Source organism: Fonsecaea pedrosoi, assembly GCF_000835455.1.
Source record: "Fonsecaea pedrosoi CBS 271.37 unplaced genomic scaffold supercont1.1, whole genome shotgun sequence".
Lineage (NCBI taxonomy): Eukaryota > Fungi > Ascomycota > Eurotiomycetes > Chaetothyriales > Herpotrichiellaceae > Fonsecaea > Fonsecaea pedrosoi.
In genome coordinates this window covers 4628313-4648719 of record NW_013550615.1, presented here as the reverse complement: position 1 = coordinate 4648719, position 20407 = coordinate 4628313, and the positions used below count along the sequence as shown (strand labels likewise).

Below are 20407 nucleotides of genomic sequence, written 5' to 3'. Positions count from 1 at the left end.
AGAATAGGAGTCTTGACGTTGTAGACTCAGGAGACGAACACGCGATGCGCAAATGGCGGCGCCACATTGTGGAGAGATAAGAGTTCTTATCGCCACGTGACAGCCCCCTGACTCCCAACTTGGTAGATACTTTGGTGCTTTTCTCTTTACGTCTAATACCATACTGTGTACACAACCCGCTCGGCAAACACTAGCGCTTGACACGACCTGCTTGATCTGGGACGAAGCAATGGCATTCAACGCCAAAAACCTACAGTACAACAAGCAAGAGCCTTCCTTTCTCCGTAGATTGAAAGGTGAAGTTGGAGGGCTCGATGGACGAAACAACGTCCAGATCCCTCGACCAAAGAGGGACAGGTTAAAGACCGGCGACGACGATGAGGACGAACCAGTGATTTTGGATGAGCGAGGTGAGCGGGTCGAAAAGGCTGAGTTCGAGCGGATGATGAAGGGAGAAGACGGAACTCCAAACCCTTCCGAGGCGGAAGATGCTGGTGCTACAGGGGCTCAACTGGCTGAACACCAGGATGGCGAGAACCATGAAAGACAGAAAGTGACGGAGATTGGCTCTGCGGCGAATGCGAAGAAGAGGAAGGTTGGCAAGGTTGTTGGAGGCGAGGAGGAGAGGGAAATTAGCGATGACCACAGAACGGAGAACGCGAAGAAACACAAAGACCCTCCCAAGGAGAAAGACGAGAATCCCGCTGCAGGAAAAATCGGACCGTCTGCAGCAAAGCCCGCAGCTAAGAAGAAAGGAAAGAAAATCAAGTTGTCCTTTGACGATCCAGAAGGATGAAGAGAACGGCATTGGCCTCTCCCACCGTTGAAAAGCCATTCAGAATGGTAACACCGAATGGACTATCCCATCAGAATCGCATAACGGACGAGGCTGCGTTCCAGGAATGACCCATGGGGGAATTCGAATCAGACTGCGTCCCTACCTTGATGTGTCGGGATTGACCAGCCGTGGAAAGGGTTAAGGACCTAGTTCATGATCTCCGACCGCCACAAAATCCTCGGGCTAAAAACTTGAGAGTGTTTTGGGCAACATCTGACGAAAAAAGATGATGCGGATTGAAAAGAACCCCGTCCTAGTCAAAGAGTTGGATACAAGTACATGTCAGCAGCCTGGGCATGCGACGATTTCACAATTCAAAGTCGAATAGAAAACACAGAGCGTGGTATAATGGATCCCGCCGGACCAGCCCTCGATGGAAACGCCAGGCATATCTCATCCCATCTCCCTCATGATCCGCCCAATCTCTCTCCGAGCAAACTTTTCTCTCTCAGGCTTGGGCATCTCAGACCCAGCCTCGCGGATAGCGACGACTCTCTCCATCAGCACCTGCAGCTGCTCGACCTGGGTGTCTTCATCTTCTCGACCCCTTCCGGATCCCTCCCGGTTATCCTCATCACTGTCATCACCATCGTCTTCGAGCATCGACATCTTCAACTCCATCATCTCGCGCTGGAGCTCCTGATCAAAACTTAGGAGACCCGCGCTATTTCCGAGGATGTCTTTTGAAGTAGAAGAAAAGAGGTCGCCAGCGTCCTCGTCATCATCATCAAGTTCTGCCAACTCATAGTCTCCGCGTCCGTCATGCTCACCGTCCAGATCGGGCGATGCCGACCAATCTACCCCTTCGAGCACCTCGATGACGCGCTTAGTCCCCGTCTTCTCGCCGAACTGATTTCTCTCGTCCTCTGCACCCCTGTTTCCATCCTCCGCCTCCGCCGCCTCCATTGCACTCTTCCCATCTTTCCCCTCGCTTGCCACCCCCTCGAGCTGCCCATCCCACGCGACAAAGTCCCACCCCAATATGCCCTCTTCGGACAAACAGAGCTCTTCCAGTCGCTCCACCGTCTCGTCTAACTTGGCCTTGCTCACCGCCGGCGCCGTAGCCTGTAGGACCACGACAGAAGCGACGTCCCGCGTGTAGCTCTCGCCCTCGATCGCCTCGCGCAGTGCATGGACAGTCTCGATGAGCGAGACGTACGAACGTGAAATCTCTGCATTTGGTAATTGCGATGTAGCCACGGGGAGGACGACTATGATTCCACCGATCACGGCGCGGACCTCGGCCGCCTCGGACGAGAGCATCTGCTCTCTCCAGTGCGAGAGGGTCACTGGCTCGGACTCAGACTCGGAGGACACCTTCCCCTGTGCCTCTGCCGTTGCCACTGCCTTTTTCCCGCCATCTGCGTTGCCATGTTCCAAAGTCACAGTCAAAGGCAGTTCATCGCACCAGATCCCCACGTCGGCGGCGTAGTATTTCGTCCTCAACCGCAGCGGCGGGTGCGAGGTATACCCCGCAAAAGAGGCGACGTCGTCCGACGGCCGCGAGCCGGTGATCGCCTCTAGAAACGGGCGGAGCGGCGGCGTTGTCGTGTTGTTCGGAGGTGATGGCGAGAGAATCAGGAGGCGGAAGGCCGATGGCTTTGCAGGTTGTGATGGTGGCGGTGGTGGTTGTGACAGTGACTTTGATGGCATCATCGTCCCTCTTCTGCCCTCCCCCTCCGCCAGCGGTGTCTGGTTGGTTGGTTGGTTGGTTCGTTAGTTACTCAAAAAGAAGCTGGTTCTCGGTCCCTCAACAGCCGGTCTTGATGATCCAGATACCAGGTCGAATTCTATGACTACCTAATAAACTACTAAACAAATATTTCGCGGGTTCGAGAATCGGGGTTTTCAATTCTTAATATAATAATACCGAGTGTCTCAGCCTTGGCGGGCTGGCAGGTCGTTGTTTTCTAATGCATTCGTAAGCGAAAGGGCAACAATTGTGACACCCTTCCGCGCATCTTCATTCATATTGAGGCATCAGGAGTCGTTCAACCTGTCACAGTCTACTTTTGAGCTAGGCTCGATTCCAGTATGGTTCATAGATATCCTGGAGTGCGGCCATACCTTCCAGAGTTCTGTTTTCTCACACACCATTTTCTTTTCTCGCTTCCTTGTCGCCGCTGAGCCCGTGCCCTTCCGTGCGCGACAGATCTTTTGCTCTTCTAAATAAAGAGTTCGCGCGCACTTCCTGAAGAAACCATTTCCCAATTTCGCCGTTCCCATAATGGTCAATGTGCATTTAATTCCTCCTTCCAGCCCGCGCCCGGTTGACTGTAGCTCTTCCTCTTGCCAATCCCACACCGCGACCTCTGGTACCTCTCGATCTGAACATGGGCGCATTCCGCAGCATGTCGGGGACGATGAAGAAGCGTACGTGGCTGCCTCGGATGTAGACTTGATCCAGATGTGACACTCGGCCGTCGCGTGCCGTGGCGGTGATGTCCTTTAGCTGGACATTCATGTTATCTTCGGCTGTTCAGATTGTAAATGTTAGCCTCACAGCACAAGTCGTAGGTTGAACGGGCAATCGCAAGGAAAATAAAGCGAGGCGCACCTTCGAGGAGCTTTCCTCGGTATACTTGACCGGATGTGAGTTCCAAAGTCACCACATGACCCTGCACGGCGCGTAGATCGTCAGTATTGTCCAGTATCGGTTATGGGCCAATGTGAAGTGCTCACCTGTGCCTCGTTGAGCAGCTTGATCGGGATGCCGATGGTGGAGGTGAGTTTGCCCATCGTGGGCGACCACAGGTGCAAAGGCTCGGCGCAAAAATGGCGATTGAGGGCGACAATGAGGAGACACAGGTCAGAGCAGTAGCAACAAAATCGAGGCGACTGCAAGAGATCAAAGGTTGGAGGTTGAAGTCGAGGCGCTTTGGTTTGGAGGCACCGCAGCCCACGAAAATCAAAGCAACATTTGACATTTTGAACCTGCATGACTAAGTCCGACTTAACTCCGCATCATTGTTCATCACTTCGCATCTGCGTCTCCATCCTCCTTCGCGTTGGCCTCGACTCCCTCCAAGAAAGAAAGAATCGAGCCATACTTTGACATGCCACTCTTTTCTAATGTCCCCGCGCTTCGCCTGACCCTAGCCTACGCTCTGAACGAGCCGTCGTGCTTGCTTCCGCACAGGACCATTCCGACCCTGCTCCCACTCCCACTACCCATTGGCCCTTGGCTTCCCTCTCTCAATGCCGTCGGCAAGAAACCTACCATTCGTGCGCTTGTCATAGACAAAGACAACACCCTGTGTCCACCGGAGACGGTGAAACTGCACCAGGCATATATACACAAGATCGAAAAGATCAAGGCGAGCGACGAGTTCAGCCACAGCCCGCACAGCATCTTGATCGTTTCCAACACTGCGGGAAGCTCCTCTGCGCCGGAACATGAAGCTGAGGCCAAGCAACTGGAGACGGAACTGGGCCTTCCTGTCCTGAGACAGCATCCCGAGCGCAAGAAACCGTTCTGCGGACCGGATATTCTACAATACTTCAAGGACCATGGCGTCACAGAGGATCCCAAGGAGATCGTAGTTGTGGGAGATCGCCTGGCCACCGACGTCCTCCTGGCCCGCGAGATGGGGAGCTGGAGTATTTGGACCCGCGACGGATGGCGTAACCCGGAAACGCCTGGGCGAGACTACAGGGGATTCTTCAGTAGAATTGAGAGCCGCTTCGAACGAGTTATGCGAGGTGGGATGGGAAGGGTAGCTCCGCTACCAAAGACTGTATCATCATGAGGGAGACCAAAAAGGCCAGAAGCAATTTCGTCTTCCATTCATTACTATCTCGCGTTACCCATGACCGGGATCCTCGACGCCTTGCCGGGTGGCACGCGAAGTTTCCGGGTTCGCCAACACCGGATAACCCATCCTTTTCAACGGCTTGCCAACTGGTCTCCATCAACCGAGCTCCCGGAAGTGACAGTCGGCGTCTCCCTTATCGAAGAATGGTATGGAGGAAGAGACTTGGTGTCACCCGGGATAGTAGAAATCACTGCAGGCAGCTCGGACACATTGGAGGGAAAATTAAGCTGGCTGGTGCTTGTCGACTGGAGTCTGGCCAGTGGTGACTCGGCTGGGCTGGCAATGGGCATCGAGTTCGTCCTGGCCATCAAGTCCCGCTTGACCAGGGCACTATTGTCGGACGTGACCCTTCTGCTCACGATCTCTGCCACGGCTTCCTTGAGAGAAAACTTGTTCTCCTTGACTCTGACCTCCATCCGGCCGGAAAAGGGGATCCTGGTCCAAGTACTTTTGTCCTCGACGACGGGCAGCTCTGCCTCACTTCCTTCGGGAGAGGCGAACATGACAAACCTCACACCTTCAAAGAAGACTGTGTGGCTCGACCCGGAATTGACCAGACAGGTCGCGCGTTTCAAGTCGATCTGATGCCGCGAGCATCTGGCCCGGTGGGAAATGATGGTTTCGATGGCTTCGTCTCGGCCGATATTCCGCTCCGACTCGTTCTCGTTGTCTGTAAAGTCTCTGGAGAAGAGACTGTTGAGGTTGGCGCGGCTCGGATTGGTATTGTCATATTCGAGAAACAGCCTCTTGAGGCACTGCAGGCCTTGGGGTGACTTTGTCGTGATGGCGTGGTATGAGGCGCTGTGGTCGTGGAGCTGGACTTTGCTCATGCTGACTGAGTATTTTTGTCCTGGGGGTGGTTGGCGTTGACAGAGAGTGAAGACGACTTTTTATTCTTTATTCTTCACACCTGATCGACTGCCTGGTGTTTTTTTTTCTTATTCTGTTCGTTGTGCTCGTCCTTCACCTTTACCTGTACAATTCCTTGTCGCGTTGTTGTTGTTGTTGTTGTTGTTGTTGTTGATCGATGTATGTACCAAGTAGAGAAGCCACAGTCCTCGATCCTCACTCAGTCTGTCGTCTCTCAGGAACCCAGTTCGTGCCAGTGTGTGCTAGTGCCAGTGCTGGGGTTAGTTTCACGTTTCACGACCTTGTTTCAGGCCCTCCGCCTCCCCTGGTGCCCCTGTCTTTCCCCCCCCTTGTCATCTCCCCATCCAATCTTGTTGCCATTTCCCACGGGGGTTAAGCGCGCCACATCACAGCACAACGCAGCACATACCAGCTGGTGTACCGGGTACCTCGTAGGTAGGCACGAGCACCTCGTACTCTGTACTCGGTAGGTAGTCGTGGTACGTCATAGTCGAAAGATAAGGCCTCCCAAGGCGCGCCGCCACCACGAATCTACGAGGCTACTGTGCGAGGTACAGGGTACATATGTAGTGATAAGTTACTCGTGTGGCCAGCTGAAAATATTACCAGCTCTCTCTCTCCCTCTCGCACGCGCGCCGCCTACCGAGGTTAGTTGTGTCGAGTTGTTGTCTGGATTCAGAAGGCGTTCTGTTCTGCCATTCTGGTGTTAACTAATTAACTAACAACTTAACGGTCCGGGCTGGTGCTCGTACTCGTAAAACATTGGGTCGGAGGCGTTGAGGAGGTAACGCGATCGGGCAAACTATGCGAGGTGCGAGGTTTCTGTGACTTGTGATTGGACTACAGAGTAATTACGCCGTACGGGGTACACACGCGCAGGTAACTATGTAGGTAGCGAGCTGGCTAAGTGCTTCGAGCCTCGGTGGGTAAAAGGAAGGGGTTGGCCAGTGAGCCACTCCGTAGGTAGGTGGGTACATACATACGTTTGTACATAGGGAGGTAGGTACATACGTACGTGTATGTATGTATCCATGTAGATCCTCAAGTCCTTCTGTAGCCAGCCGTCGATCCACTGTGAGTCTACTACCTCGTACTATTTGGACCAAGTACTCATACAATATGTACGGTACGGAGTACCTAGGTAGGCAGCACCAGCACGGCTGTCCGGGGGTATTGTGCCGGAGTTCTACAGTATGGGCTAATGAGACCACACATACTTGGCAATAATGGTAAATCGGTACCTACCTACATATGTACTCCGTGAGTTCGGAGCCCGAGGAATATCTGATGAACATGCAGCGAACTACTGTACTTTCCCTACGCTGTCTTATGTCATGCCGTACCATACCATAATCATACAACCCTCCCTCCCTACCTCCCTGCCTCTATGCTAGGTCAGGTCTGTGAGGTGTGTATGTACGTATGCCCCCCTCTATCCATTCGTGTTGGCAGGATGATGCCTTCGAGCAACGATGCTAGGTGTGTATGTAGCAGCGTCTTATCGAGGTACCAAGTCCCCTACATACTTTTATGATCTTGTATGGTAGACAAAGGAAGACCACCCTTTCTAGCGAACGCGTTTTCGTACCATGCCCTCATGACTTTCTCCGAGCCTTTCCATTGAGTTTTCCTACATGAAATTCTGTCATGGGTCTTGATTTACGCCGCGGCCCGTCCCTGAAAGCAAGGACTGCTTGAGTAGTTGCCAGGGCTGGCACGCTGGATGGGGAAAAGTATAACAGAAACTCAAAGCCTAGGAATGAATAACCCCAAGATTGATCGCTGACCGATGATACCTGATACAAAAAGAAAGAGAGAGAGACAAGGAAAAGAGAGCAAAGGGTAGAGAGAAAAAAAAAAAGAAAAAAGAAAAAACACCTCGCTAGACTATGTAGACGATGTTATCAACAATGGGTGTCCCCCTCCCCCTTTCCCGCTTCGCCAAACAACAAAGTCCCCATCTCCAGTCCCGTCACTTTCTTCACCAGTATCTTCAACATGCCTCTTGCGCACCCCTCATCTCGCATAGATGTTTTCCGAACTAGGAGAAAGAACCGGTGGAAGCTGTCGCTCGGGACGAAAAAAAAAAGGTTGTCAGATCGCAGATCGCAAAACACCCGGCGCCGGCGGCTAGCTGTGTCCACTCACGAAACCCCCTACGACACTGTACGACTCGTTCTGTTTGCGGAGTGTCAGAAAAAAGAAAGGACTCTGGCTCAAGTTCAACCCAAAATATTTGAAGAGAAGGGTTAGAAGGAGAACGCAAGGATTCAGACGTACAAGTGAAATACCCTCCAGCTGCACCGCGACGTTGTTCATGGTGGTGTGGAGCTGCGAGTCAAACGCCAGGTAGACTTGGTCGTCGTGGACCTGCTTCAGGAACATAAACAGGTTGAGGCAGTGGCCCTCGGTCCGCAGCTGGTGGACGCAGCTGGTCACGAGGGGATCGCTCCAGACGGCGCCGCCGGGCTGGGAACTTCCGGGCGTCGCGATGGTGTTGACCACGGTTGTCAGGTCCTGGAGGCCCTGGTGTAGGTTTTCGTCGTGCGACATGTCGGCGTACGAGTGGGCGAGCCGTTGCAGGAACATGATCAGGCTCTCGTACTGGGTCACGTCGATCATGTAGGGGACTTCGCTGGCCATGTCGTGGATCTCGGTCTCGAAATGGGACGAGTCAAAGTGTGCCGTCATTTTGTGTTCTGGAGAGGCGGTTCTCGAAGTAGGCGCTTCGTGGACTCAGAAACTCGGGGTTGGCGTTCTGTTGGGGTTCGTTAGAAAAGGGGTGTATATTCCTGTCGAGCTTGGAGAGAAGAAGATAGCCCTTCCGCAACGATCAGGGACCTCACATATCTTATACCTGCCTGTTCCAGTTGCCGTCGAAGCCAGCCACCTCCTACCAGGGTATAGTCGACGAGATACGACCGCTCAGCCGTAATCGAAATAGTATACTCACGTTATACACCTCTGAAAGGCCAGCCTACGGGCCATATAAAAAAAGCTCATCCCTTGCATAAAGCGGCCCTTGACCTGTCTGTCTCGCTGCTAGCCATCACTAAGCGACAGGCCGCTCCCAAGTAAAGCACTGATGGCTTCTGGCTGATTCTACTTGGGGGCCTCGGTTGTCGTTTCCGTACATAGACAAACCACCAGATCGAGATTCCGACGAAGATATGCGTCGTATACTAGGAACGGTAGGTGGTTCGGCAGGAGTAGTCGTCCACAGTGTCGCCGCTGCTGACTGACCCACCCGAAATCTCTTGACAAGCTTGGAGATCGTGGCATTATCGAAAGCATGGATGAGGTCAGCAACGGCTGTGTTGTACCGGAACAGTGGCTAGTCGCGGGGATCTCGACGTCCAAGCTAGATTGTACCGCCAACGCCATACACCTTCGATAAGCCCATAAACCCATAAACAGCATCAGCAAAGGCCGATTCGCCGGAGAGAATAGCTGTGGGGAGCCAAGACCTTGTCTGAGTAGCTATGTTCGAATCTCTGACCATGGGGGTATCGTGCTCGAGGCCAAAAGGAACGATCTTGTCCAAAGCAGCGAATGCTTGGCTTCAAAGACGTCGTTCCAGCCCCGCTTAGTGATATAGAAGATATTCCAAACAGGCTCATGGGGCCACTTCTGACATTCTAGATTTCGAAGATGTCCAGTATCGTAGTGATGGTTGGCGGTGTCCGTAGGATATAGGCAATAACTATCAACATTAGGAGACCCTCAAATTCAAACCGAGCTTCTGCACCGGTGACTTGGTCGGAATCGGAGGGAGAATCGTGGTGGCCTGGGGCAATCGTCCTGTCAAGCTCTGTGGCAATGGACAGGTACAACACCTGGTGGAACCGGTCTTGCACACACTCACACGTAGATGACTGACTAGGGTCCCATTGCAGCCCCGATGCGATGGCCGTGTAGGGGGAGTTTCAAGTCCTTGAAGCGGCGTGCGTTTTCCTTATTTGGGGAACATGATGGGAATTCTGCAATAGAAACGTTATCTGCTTACATCGGACCGTGGATAGAGTATGAGTAGTTGGTCTCCGAACACCTTCGATAGCCTTCTTTTGGCTATGGCAGTGCTGGGAAGGGTATGCAGCAGTCAGCTAGTACACAGGGGTGTTTTGCGTCCACTTCCGATCGGCATCTGTGAGGCTGTACAGTTCCTTTGCGGCGACCACCGCCGGTTGATGGCGTGTGCTCTGATCCAGGAGCGCTTGAGGGACGGACCTCCAACATAGTACTGACACGAACTCGCGTCAACTCGTGACTTTGCACTCTTTCATAGGGTACCCAGCCACGAGGCAGAAGTCGAACAGCGACACATTCGCCAGGGTATGGGGTCGATGGAGAGGAATCCCCAAAGCGGTAGTGACCTGGGAGAAGGGGAACAGGTGTTTGGGAGTTCTGATCACGTATTCGCGCTGGCTGAACGACGTGACGCCGAAGACGAGGCTGGCGAATCAGCGCTGTCATTATGGGGGCCACAGATATTGCCAAGAGCCTTGGCACTATCAACGGGCTGAACCACATGGTCCCATTCGGAAGCCAACTCCCGGATGGGGGAAAACAAAGGCTGAATGCAGCCTCCCGACAGTCTCTGATCATCTCATTTAGAAAAGGACTTGGGGAACCCATGCAATAATGTGGCAGACCGAGGGTAATCAACTCCAAAGAGCGTGAACCAAGCTATTTGTCTCGCAGACCGAATGAACCCCCCAAACACCATGCGTTGCAACCACCAACAGATACACTTGTTGGAAAACCTGGCTACAAGGTTGCCTTCATATTCGTCATGTCACTGTCATGTTCATTCATTGCCATTTCGTCATAGAAACAAGATCCCCATTCGCTCGGCCTCTGAAACAATCTTGACCCCAGCGCCATGCCCGGAAAACCGCAACCGCAACCGCAAATGAAAAAGCATGGCGACCAGCAATGCAGATTTGCAACCTGTCCATCCCACGGTTCGCCTCAAGCATATCCCGCCGCACCGCTCCCTTTATCCTGCCCACCGGAATGTCCAGATTAATCCATTAAACCCCTTCTTCGGAATTAATCGTTCTCCCCACAAGACTGTAACGACCTGCTGGCATTGATCTGCTACGTCGGCGAAGGAACCTCTACCTGCACCCGGCCTTAGCTGCTGCGCCAAATCTTGCACCAAGCCGCTCAATGCCTGCCATTTCTTGTCACCCGTCTTGTTTTTCTGCTTCATACTCTGCAGTTCGACGGTACCGTTATTATGTATGCGACGAATGCTCCAAACCGCATTGGCAAAGTCATCCCTCTCAGCGAAAAGCCTCAAAAGCATAATGTCGAGACGAATGTTCCATTCCGGCACAGGCGAGGCACAGGGCAGGCGTAACGCAAGAAGACCGCTGGTCAGGGCGAGGTCGGCGGCCAGCTGCGGCTCCAGACGTGTCGTTCTTGGAATGGGATGCGTCAGTGACGTGGTCGAGAGTGTTGTTTTCGTCTGGGTTTTATCCGGTGGATGGACTGCGGAGACCTCGTCAGGCTTTTCGCCCGTTTCCTCACTGATGCTGGTCCGCGTCTCGGATGTTGGTGTGACGGATGAGCTGTCTTCGTGAGTTGCTGACGCCGAGTCGTCCGAGGATTGACCATCGTCTTCCTTTGGAATTTCGGTGACCTGGCAATTTTCCCGCTGCTTTGACTCAGCAACCGCCGTTCCTTTTGCTGACAAGTTCTGCATTCTTTTTGCAATGAGCCGGGCTAAAGAACCGCTGCGAAGCTCGCACAGTCTGTACGCACTAACGGCAATTAGCTTGCACACCCGATTGATGCCATCCTTGCTCTTGGAGGACACATCCACCAGTTTGCTTGTTCTGGTGCGTACGATGCTAGAAGCCTCGTAGCACACGCGCTCGAAAATCAACTCGCCACTAACAAAGTTGCCTTGATCGACGCAGATCTCGCCCTGAAGCAGGACCTGCTCAAGGTAAGCACAGATTGCTTTGTATGTGTGAAGGTTAGGCTCCGTTTTGCTGGCAAGGACATGTTTGGCAAGCTCATCACGAAGGGGCGTGACTCGACTGTTGCACGTGTCAGATGTTACCTGTGGCTTGTTTTCTGATGTGGCCTCTGGAATCGGGCTATGCAAGTTGATCGAGTTGATGTGGTTGTGTAGCCACGGCAACACAGCAAACTTCACAAAGCTGTCAGTTCGGCTGACGTACCGATACTGCGGCTCCGCCGGCAACGACAGATTGTATCCCATGCCTCTCGCAAAAGGACACTTGACCATGATCCAAAGAGCGTGCATAAAGTCCGCCGAGTCCTTGTAGCCACAGACATAGAAGGGAGCGTCGGCCTTGGTATTTCCACCACTGAAAAGCATGACAGGGTCAAACCTGGACTCCCACGGCTTCGATTTATCATACGGGGCGTTGATCAGCCGTGACGATGGAAAAGGCCCAAAGACAGGGATGCCGTAGTTTTTCAGCTTCGCGCCCAGCCCTCTGATGGCCGACTGCACCCCAACCACCTTGTTCTCGGTGTACAGGACCGTCTTGCCTTCCAGGTAGAGCTGTTTACATGTTTTCAGGATGGCGGGGTGTAGCTGGCAGCTATTTATGACCGGCGGGCTTCCGTTGATCTCTTGATTGCCCTTGTGCTTGAATGGTGCGGCCTCGAGAATGCGCCTCGGATTCAAGTAGAGCAACTCGGAGATGCTGTTCTGCGGGGGTCGGCGCGTGTGGGCCTTGCGGTTGCGATCTATGCGCAGGAGGTAGCGGAGGATCTTGAGGCGAAGCTCGACGGGCAGCCGCAGCAGCGATGAGGGATTCGACAGATCTTGGGATATAGCAGGTTGCGGTTCTTCCTCTTCGTCTCCATCACAGTCGAAAATCAAACGGAGGGTCAGGACCTCCCTCGAAGGTAAAGGCATCTTCTGTGCATTGCGTGTCCGAGGTCGATGATGAGGCTACACAGACATGGGCATTCGAGGACTGGGGTAACGGGGCCAATCTGGACAAATCGAGAGTTATGGCTGCGGACCAAGCATAGTGTGGGTACCCGGGTTAGATGATGTGAATAGCAGTGGGACTCTGGGGAATGCGATTATACAAGATTACAATCGCCGGTTCTTGAGAGAAGGATGAATGCCTCGAGCTGGAGAGAAAGCGGGGACCATGTCTGGAGTTGAGGTGGAGAGAGAACGATGAATGTCAATGCGAAGTCAAACAGCCAGATGAAAGAGAAACAATGGGCGGACAGTCTAGTGAGACATTCCTACCAGAAAAGATTCAGTGCTGGAAGAGATTTGTAATAACATGAAAAATGGGTGCAGATTCTGTAGAGACAAGCAAAAGGGTGTCACGCAGCCCAAAGGATTTATTCTATCGTGACAGCGAGCAGAGCGAGGTAAGCGAAGCGAATAGATCGATCGCCGCACGAGCCACACGCCTGAGTAAGCAAGTCTTCCGTATCACGTATCACGTGACGTTGGGTGCCGAAAGGGGTCCCGTCGTGCCCGTCTCAAGACAAGGGAAACTACCAGGCAGTATTGTCCCTCCAAGTTTGTTGATAGCATGTTCACATTATCTCCATGTGTGCTGTCCGCTAAAATCTTGTCCTTCTAGCATACAAGGTCTCGAGTACGATGCGCATGCCCCGTTTACCCATCACCCAGGTTCGGTTCCGGCCATGCTCGCACATTGTGTCGGAATGGCACACCATCGACAGTGCAGCTTAGTCCTTTCAGCTAGTGTCCATATTATCCCCACTGACTTTCCTCTTCTCTCTTATGAAGTTGACAAAGTCGTCGATTGCCATCGGCCACGCACCATCTTCTGTCCACCAACTCAGAGACTCCCCATCCGGTTCTTTAGTCTTCATAACCAATTCACCAACCATATTCCACAGATCTTTGTTGACTGGTCTCTTATTTTGCGACTCGTAGAACTCACACCACAGGTCCAACCATTGGGTCGAAGGACTATTCCACTCAATTCCCCCTTTGCCTTGCCGGAAGAACATGTTCCAGAAGTCGATTGCCGAGTCCACAGGAACACTTCGTTGCCCTTCGGGTTTGGCGAGCTTAAATGCATTACGGTAGACCTGTCTGAAATAGGCTGGGGTATTCGCCAGTTTCTTTCTGATCACATCGACATATTGTGCTTGTCGTGCTGTCGTATCGTATGTCTTGTCACCCGAGCTGACACTTCGCCACCCGGAAACGAACGACTCGCGCTCGAACTCGCCGATGGATGGGCACTGCAACAGGTCACAGATGCCCAGGTGAGCCACTTCATCCAGTTCCACTCCCAGATCGGTCAGATATTTCTGAGCGCCCTCTATGCCAATTGTGTCTGGAGCGTCTTTGGGATTGTCTGGAAGGAGGTCAGTAGTTGCTCGTCAGAGTCGTCCACGGTTAGTCGCATACCGCGATACTGGTCAAAGAGCTTGTTGAGGTTGTGCTGAATGGGAGGAACAGAGTTGTTGCCGGATCCACTTTGATAGAATCTGTAACAGAGTTTGTGTCAGTCACTCTTGATCGGTAAGCATTCATGCACAGACCCTGGTGCCTTGGAACGAGGCGCTTTGCCACCACCCCTCCTGGCTCTTGTCGGCACCTTCACAGACATAGGCGTCATGACTGCAGAGACAGTCGGCGGAGATGACTTGGCGAGGTTCGCCTGGGCTGCAGATGCAGTAGGCTTGACCTTTTTGGTCTTGGGTGACTTCACGTCCAGCAACAGAGGTGAATCGGTGGACTTGCGTTTTGGTGGCATAGTGATAAGTTGATGGATGCACAGTAAACAGTTGGAAGAGAGAGACAGGCACATCCGTCACCCAGAGCGAACAGTGGGCCTTCTGAATGGAGGAAGGAATGAACATGAGAAAAGGATCGACCTGCAGCTCGGCAAGCTGGAGGTGACTTGACTGGGTTCAGGGTTGAGTGTTGAGATGATGATGCAACAGTCTTGGCAGGCACAGGCGCTGCCTACCTGGTTGCCTGCGCCAGTTTCACGTCCGTATCGCTCGCAGATTGAGGTCGGCCTCAAAGAAATACAGCGCAACAAAGGCTGAGGCAGTTTTGTTTCATTCTGCGTGCCGTGGCCTTTGACAACCTGTGGTCCACTTTGTCACGCGACACTTCACCACCCAAAGCGACCCCCAATTGCACAACACGGTGGGCGTCTGTCAATTGGCACGAAAGAATAGAGAAACTGCCGACTTACGAATCAAGCGCTCTTTCCAGGTTCCAATTGTGGGGTCTCAGAAACTGCCCCGATGCCCTCAGTCAGTTGCCTCCAAGAACCTCGAGTTCACGTACCCTTGCGGCTATGCTCTCCTTGGCCTGAGTGAAATTGACAAATTGGGTTATTTGTGATCTTTGCAAGGGGGAATAATTCGGCATTCTGCTTGGGGTCTATCGCGCCAATGTCCTGATACAGATGAAAGACAAAGGTGGGCTGATGGTGGCTGATGCGAAAGGCGGGACAGCCTTGTGAACGAAAATGGAGGATTAAAGTGGCGTAAATTGGAGAAGACTTTGGGGGTCTGAAGGGGTTTTAAGAATAAGAATCTCACGTTATGTGTGTGCAGCACAAGGGTCTTATAAGTGTCTCGATGATTTTGAAAACAGTGTTTCTTTGACGACGTTGGAGAGAAGCGCACCCAAAAATGCGACGGATTGGGCTAAAAGTTGACGCAACCAGCGATGGCGACAGGATGGCAGGTCAAGCGAGGATTAAATTTTCATCTAATCTAATCAATTAACCGTCGAGAAATGAGATTGTAGCGGGGCACGAGGGGTAACGAGGAGGCAGTAGGACAGAATAGCACATGCTAATGTCACAGAGCTACATCCTTGTGCCAGACATGGACACTACACAAGAGAAATTCACATTACACGGTATCCGCACAGAATATTTTCTTCCACTTGTTACTTGGGTTTGACTTACTCGTGGCTCAGTTGTTCAGGAGCAGTTCATGGCTGGAGACGAGCCTGTGCCGAATAGACCAATCGTCTGAAGCGGGCCAACCCAGTAGCTAGGCAGCTAGGCAGCTAGTCACCAAGGGACTGCCCGGAATGTATGGTTATGTCAACGAACTGGGTACCTCCTTTTGGACCATCGTCCGGGAACGGCGCGAATCTTCAGCCGCCACTGCTGCTTTAAGGTCTCGACGCATCATCTGCTTTTGAGGTCGCGCCAGACAGAGACTGTCTAAATACATGACTGTATCAGTCCTTGACACGGAACATCATGGCCGCCAGCTTGATCAAGTTGTCATACGCCAATATCTTGACCAGAAATCCTACAACAACAACAACAACAACAACAACAACAACAACAACAACAACAACAACAACAACAACAACAACAACAACAATGGCCAAAAGCTTCATCTTTACGACCAACACTATGGCGTATGCCTGAAATGCTTGCTCTCGGAGCGGTGTCTCTCGCCGCAGCCAGCGGGGACGATGAACGTAGACGTAGTATGTTGCGCAGGCGGTGAGCCCGTACATGAGACGGCCAGCGGCGGGCAGAGTCAACCCCCAGTAGAGGCACTGGAATAACAGAGTCTCTTGATTGCTGCGTTGCATCAGACAAGTGAAGGAAATCACCTGCCACAGCATGTAAAGGATAACAATCCCAACAACAATCGCCATCATTGTAACAAAGGCTGTATTTTTCGGCGGTGTGGTGTCGACATCACTGAGGTTCTTGTTCTTGGCAGCGAAAGAGAAGTCAAAGCTGCTTCGAGCTCACATGCGCTCACCAGGTTTTCCTTCCTCCTTCCTCCTTCCTCCTTCCCATCGACTCCGAACCTCTTGCAACCTATGTTAATTACAAGTCTGCACCTGCCATCTGCCATTCTAATGCAACTTTTACGTCCTAGGCTTCCATCATGGCGTCCTCGCCCTCGTTCCCGAAGACGTTTACCTCTCCTCCACCCGAAACCGAAACCTCTTCGCCTCAAAATACCATGCCTACACGCGATCGCTCAGCAGGGCGAAATGTCCACATCTACGACTTGAATGATCCTACCACCGTAATTGGCGGCCTACTCCTCCTACCCGGTGTCACAAATGCCAACTTCTATACAATGATAGAGATTATTATTATATTCGAAGGGCCTTTCTTTCTACAAAATGAGAACGAAACGAAGATTGAGAAAGACGACTATCCACTTCAACCTGGAAACTATTACATTATTACTACTCATTCTTTTCGACTTAATGATGAGCCATGGCTCGTCCGGACAATTAGTCTAGCTACTGGAAGTCGAGTCGCTACCTTTACCGAGGCCGTTCGTTCACGAGACCGTCAATGTATTATATCTGGACGGTCTATACCTACATTTAACGGTATCGACTTCTGGGGAGGCTTTAAAGCTGCACATATTTTTCCACTCGCCTACGAAGGTAACTGGATTAAACAGAATTACGGCCGATGGATTACAAGTCAACCAGTACAAGGGGGGTCTATTAACTCAGTTCAGAATGGAATGTTACTCAGCTCCCATATACAGCAACTATTCGATTCATACTCTATCTCGATTAATCCGGATGACAACTACAAGATTGTAGCCTTTCAGCCTACAGCGTTTGATATTGAAGGCAAGTATCTTAATCGGGAGTTATTTACTCGCCCTAACGCGCCTGCTGATCCGCTTCTACGATGGCACTTTAGACAGGCTGTCCTGGCGAACATGAGGGGTGCTGGAGAGCCGTGCTTCGAACATGACCTCCCGCCTGGTTCTGATATTGTTGGTGAGATACTTCGGGGTCCGAAGTCAGGTGAAAGAATGGAATTTGAGCTGTTTAGTCGTCTCGGTGCTCAAATAGAGTTATATCCGTCGGCAGTGAGCTTGAGAGGGGGGGAGGGGGAGGAGACAAACTAATGAATACAGGGCGGCATCATCGTCGTCCGGCCACTCAATTTGCGCAGATGAACGCGGCTTTGGGTTCGATCGTCCAAGAGCTCAGTTCGATCAAGATAGCCATCGGCAGCGCGGTCAACAGCCAGGGATTCATCACTGTGACCGTGGCTGCTATCGAATGTGGGGAAACTGCCAGTGCTACCTCTGTATATCAGTTGGCTTGAACTTGTGGTCCCGACTCACTCCCCTGCGGTTGATGCCAGTATGAGCTTTCGAGTCTCGCCATGCCCGCGCTCCTTGGCCAAGTCGACAGCTCGTCTCCCATCCCGCAGGGCTGCATTCCCATCCGCACCTCGCCTCAGTAACAACCATACGACGTTGTTGTGGCCTCCGTAGGCTGCCTCGTGCATGGGCGTCCACCCCCGGTTATCGCGTGGATCTGTCTCGCCTTTGCGATCCCGTTCCAGCAGCCAGCCCACCAAGCTGATATTTCCGGCTCGCGCTGCGTCATGGACGGGTCGGCGTCCGCTTTTGTTCGTAGGGACAGGATTGGCGTTTTTCTCGAGCAGGAAGTAGACCACCTCTTCGTGGCCTTCACGGACGGCGAGATGGAGCGGCGTGTCCCGGCTGAATTTCAATTGTGCATTCAGATCGGCATGATATCGGTGAAGCAGTGCCACAGCTGTTGTGCCCGCCCTCGCTGCGTCGTGAAGAGGTGTGCTTTCCCATATGGAATCTCGTGCGTTCGGATCTGCCCGATGCTCCAACAACAGCTGGACCAGGGCGAGATGACCACGGCTTGCAGCTTCGTGTAAAGGAGTCTTTCCACTCTCAGCTGCTAGGTTGGGATCTGCCTGCCACTGGAGCAGAAGTTCAACGACATGCTTATGGTTGCGGACGGCTGCTCGAAAAATCGCCGTCTCTCCTGGTCCCATTATGTCTCCATTGGACTTGATCTTCCATCTAGGGCCAGATATTGTGGCCGAATGAGACGACAAAGCGCCCAGTGGTCTGGATCGGAAAATGTCAGTTTCTTTTCTTCTAGTTCTTCTTCATTGGGTTGGCCGCACCGGGGCTCCGTGTCCCAAAAGTTCGGATGGGCTCCCTTTCTCAGCAGATACAGCGCTTCCACGACCAGGCCTAGATCAGCAGCGAGTCTCAACGCCTGATCTAAAGGTTCTGGTGTGTGGGCAAAGTGTGCCACGAGACCTTCAGCGACTGCGTGATGACTATCGGACGGATCATGGACATTTCGGGTCGCAAAAGAAGAGCCTGCTCGCAGATTAGACCAAAGATGCCACGATGCCTACGGAACCAAACCAACCACTGGTGAATCCGAACGACTCGAGATAATCCCTCAAATAGTTGCGGACGGACTGGTACGTGTTGTCGGCCGAACTCGCAAATTTGACCATGGTCGAATGATCGCCTTCAACGGGGATTGCTTCTTCGATCTGATGCGGCAGATACAACCTGGCAGAGGGTTCTTTCACAACCTCTATATACTCTCCGGAGCGCCCATACGAGCCGTCCTCATTCTGCCGAAATGTAAGACAGGCATTGGCTGCTACCTGGACCGACCCGGAAACTTACCTTTGCAACTGCCCTGGTCATTCGAGTCTCATAAAACGAAATGATCTTTTTGCCCATGGTCATATTGATGAAGCTCTCCATGATGGGATTGATCCCCGAGGAAGATTCGATGATTTCATTCACCAGCTTTTCCCTCTGAAGCGGATAATCTAAATCTTTGACCATTTTAGTAACATCGGAGAGGCTGATACCACGATGTGGTACACCAAAGAAAAGGAATGCATGAGTTGCTTTGACCAAAGACCCATCATCCTTCTCTCTGGCCTTGACCAGCGCCTATATTTCCAATCTCGTCGTCAGACTCAGCTTCTCCTGTGACGAAATCAATGGTATACATACATGAGCGATAAGAATGCCTCCAAAGCTGTGACCCAAAAATACTATCGGCCGATTTCTCTCCTACATCATCTTTTGTGTCAGCCCAACCACCAGCGCCAATAGATGCCACACACCTCGCGGGTTTTTCTCGCTTTCCTGAGTTCCTCTAGAAAGCTTCGGACGTAATCTCTGGTCATGTGGACAGCTTGATCTTTCAATTTGGCGTTGTACCCGAAAATCATGGTCCTACAAGCTTTCAAATATTCATCCTCACAGAGAAAATCGCGAAGCCACATCCGGTCCTTCCCTCCGGTCCACGAACCGAAGGCATGGCCGTTGAGACCTGTGACTGCAATAATGCTGCCGAGATTCCGCGGTCAGCGTTTTCATGTGCCCAAAGGAGAATATTCTCAGTACTTACTCAAGAGGAATTCTGCTCCCGTGGGTTGGATACAGTTGAGTGAGACCATAGAAATCCTGGTCGATGTCTATGTCCCTGGAGTCTTTCATCTCGATCTGTTCTCTCTTCTCGCTAAGACGGCTGAGAAAGCTAGGCATGGATGGACTAAACTTGATGATGGCGGTTTGAGTCTCTCCATTGTCTGTGCATGTTGGAGCAAGTGTTATTTTGCATGTTATCGACGTCTTCTCCGAGGCCTCGAATCGATGACAGATGACATCCTTTACACTCTCGACGCTATATCCCAGGGGCACATTGCGGGCCCTGACCGTGTTCCTGTTCTTGTTGGTGGCCATATTTGGTAGACTCTATCGCCGCGTCAAGGAGGATGACCACCAGAATCCAGTCGAGTGCTTCGGGAATGTCTCACTCCATCATCCTCCGACAGTCATTGCAATACAAAAGGCAGAAACGCGGAGCTCGTATTCTATTTGCCTGAGGCAACCTGGTTGGTCGCATCACTTTCGGTAAACTAAAAGCTTCTGACTGGTCGTTGAACTGGGCCATTTGCTGCACATCTGCCTGAAACCACTGGACACCACCACCCTGCATCTCTCTAGTTTGCCAACTGACGTGTCTTGTGGACCTGGACCCACGTATGCAACTAGTCATGAGGCTGAGTAGATGGATACCCTCGCAGACAACTTCCCACTCCTCCCT

General features: G+C 52.2%; 11 protein-coding genes across 11 annotated transcripts; 3 read left to right on the top strand and 8 right to left on the bottom strand.

The window, feature by feature from the left end:
- Positions 1-229: 229 nt before the first annotated feature.
- Positions 230-796, top strand: Z517_01679 (uncharacterized protein; the record flags this gene model as incomplete). Its single annotated transcript, XM_013434638.1, has 1 exon — positions 230-796. The coding sequence occupies one exon, from the start codon at positions 230-232 to the stop codon at positions 794-796; it is 567 nt and encodes a 188-aa protein (XP_013290092.1).
- Positions 797-1231: 435 nt separating this feature from the next.
- Positions 1232-2491, bottom strand: Z517_01678 (uncharacterized protein; the record flags this gene model as incomplete). The annotated part of the gene is made up of 1 exon (XM_013434637.1): positions 1232-2491. One exon carries the CDS (start codon positions 2489-2491, stop codon positions 1232-1234), a length of 1260 nt encoding a protein of 419 aa, XP_013290091.1.
- A 589-nt stretch (positions 2492-3080) lies between these two features.
- On the bottom strand, positions 3081-3577 carry Z517_01677 (small nuclear ribonucleoprotein Sm D3; the record flags this gene model as incomplete). The annotated part of the gene is made up of 3 exons (XM_013434636.1): positions 3081-3313; positions 3396-3456; positions 3521-3577. The coding sequence occupies 3 exons, from the start codon at positions 3575-3577 to the stop codon at positions 3081-3083; spliced, it is 351 nt and encodes a 116-aa protein (XP_013290090.1).
- A 317-nt stretch (positions 3578-3894) lies between these two features.
- On the top strand, positions 3895-4587 carry Z517_01676 (HAD phosphatase, family IIIA; the record flags this gene model as incomplete). Its single annotated transcript, XM_013434635.1, has 1 exon — positions 3895-4587. The coding sequence occupies one exon, from the start codon at positions 3895-3897 to the stop codon at positions 4585-4587; it is 693 nt and encodes a 230-aa protein (XP_013290089.1).
- Positions 4588-4724: 137 nt separating this feature from the next.
- On the bottom strand, positions 4725-5483 carry Z517_01675 (uncharacterized protein; the record flags this gene model as incomplete). Its single annotated transcript, XM_013434634.1, has 1 exon — positions 4725-5483. One exon carries the CDS (start codon positions 5481-5483, stop codon positions 4725-4727), a length of 759 nt encoding a protein of 252 aa, XP_013290088.1.
- A 2170-nt stretch (positions 5484-7653) lies between these two features.
- Z517_01674 (uncharacterized protein) lies at positions 7654-8214 on the bottom strand (the record flags this gene model as incomplete). The annotated part of the gene is made up of 2 exons (XM_013434633.1): positions 7654-7701; positions 7804-8214. The coding sequence occupies 2 exons, from the start codon at positions 8212-8214 to the stop codon at positions 7654-7656; spliced, it is 459 nt and encodes a 152-aa protein (XP_013290087.1).
- Positions 8215-10522: 2308 nt separating this feature from the next.
- Positions 10523-12427, bottom strand: Z517_01673 (uncharacterized protein; the record flags this gene model as incomplete). The annotated part of the gene is made up of 1 exon (XM_013434632.1): positions 10523-12427. The coding sequence occupies one exon, from the start codon at positions 12425-12427 to the stop codon at positions 10523-10525; it is 1905 nt and encodes a 634-aa protein (XP_013290086.1).
- Positions 12428-13239: 812 nt separating this feature from the next.
- Positions 13240-14273, bottom strand: Z517_01672 (uncharacterized protein; the record flags this gene model as incomplete). Its single annotated transcript, XM_013434631.1, has 3 exons — positions 13240-13871; positions 13925-14004; positions 14059-14273. 3 exons carry the CDS (start codon positions 14271-14273, stop codon positions 13240-13242), a joined length of 927 nt encoding a protein of 308 aa, XP_013290085.1.
- A 1457-nt stretch (positions 14274-15730) lies between these two features.
- On the bottom strand, positions 15731-16162 carry Z517_01671 (uncharacterized protein; the record flags this gene model as incomplete). Its single annotated transcript, XM_013434630.1, has 1 exon — positions 15731-16162. The coding sequence occupies one exon, from the start codon at positions 16160-16162 to the stop codon at positions 15731-15733; it is 432 nt and encodes a 143-aa protein (XP_013290084.1).
- A 239-nt stretch (positions 16163-16401) lies between these two features.
- Z517_01670 (uncharacterized protein) lies at positions 16402-17448 on the top strand (the record flags this gene model as incomplete). The annotated part of the gene is made up of 2 exons (XM_013434629.1): positions 16402-17358; positions 17407-17448. The coding sequence occupies 2 exons, from the start codon at positions 16402-16404 to the stop codon at positions 17446-17448; spliced, it is 999 nt and encodes a 332-aa protein (XP_013290083.1).
- A 167-nt stretch (positions 17449-17615) lies between these two features.
- Positions 17616-20043, bottom strand: Z517_01669 (uncharacterized protein; the record flags this gene model as incomplete). The annotated part of the gene is made up of 7 exons (XM_013434628.1): positions 17616-18387; positions 18447-18605; positions 18697-18914; positions 18970-19245; positions 19309-19368; positions 19422-19647; positions 19709-20043. 7 exons carry the CDS (start codon positions 20041-20043, stop codon positions 17616-17618), a joined length of 2046 nt encoding a protein of 681 aa, XP_013290082.1.
- Between the last annotated feature and the right edge of the window lie 364 nt (positions 20044-20407).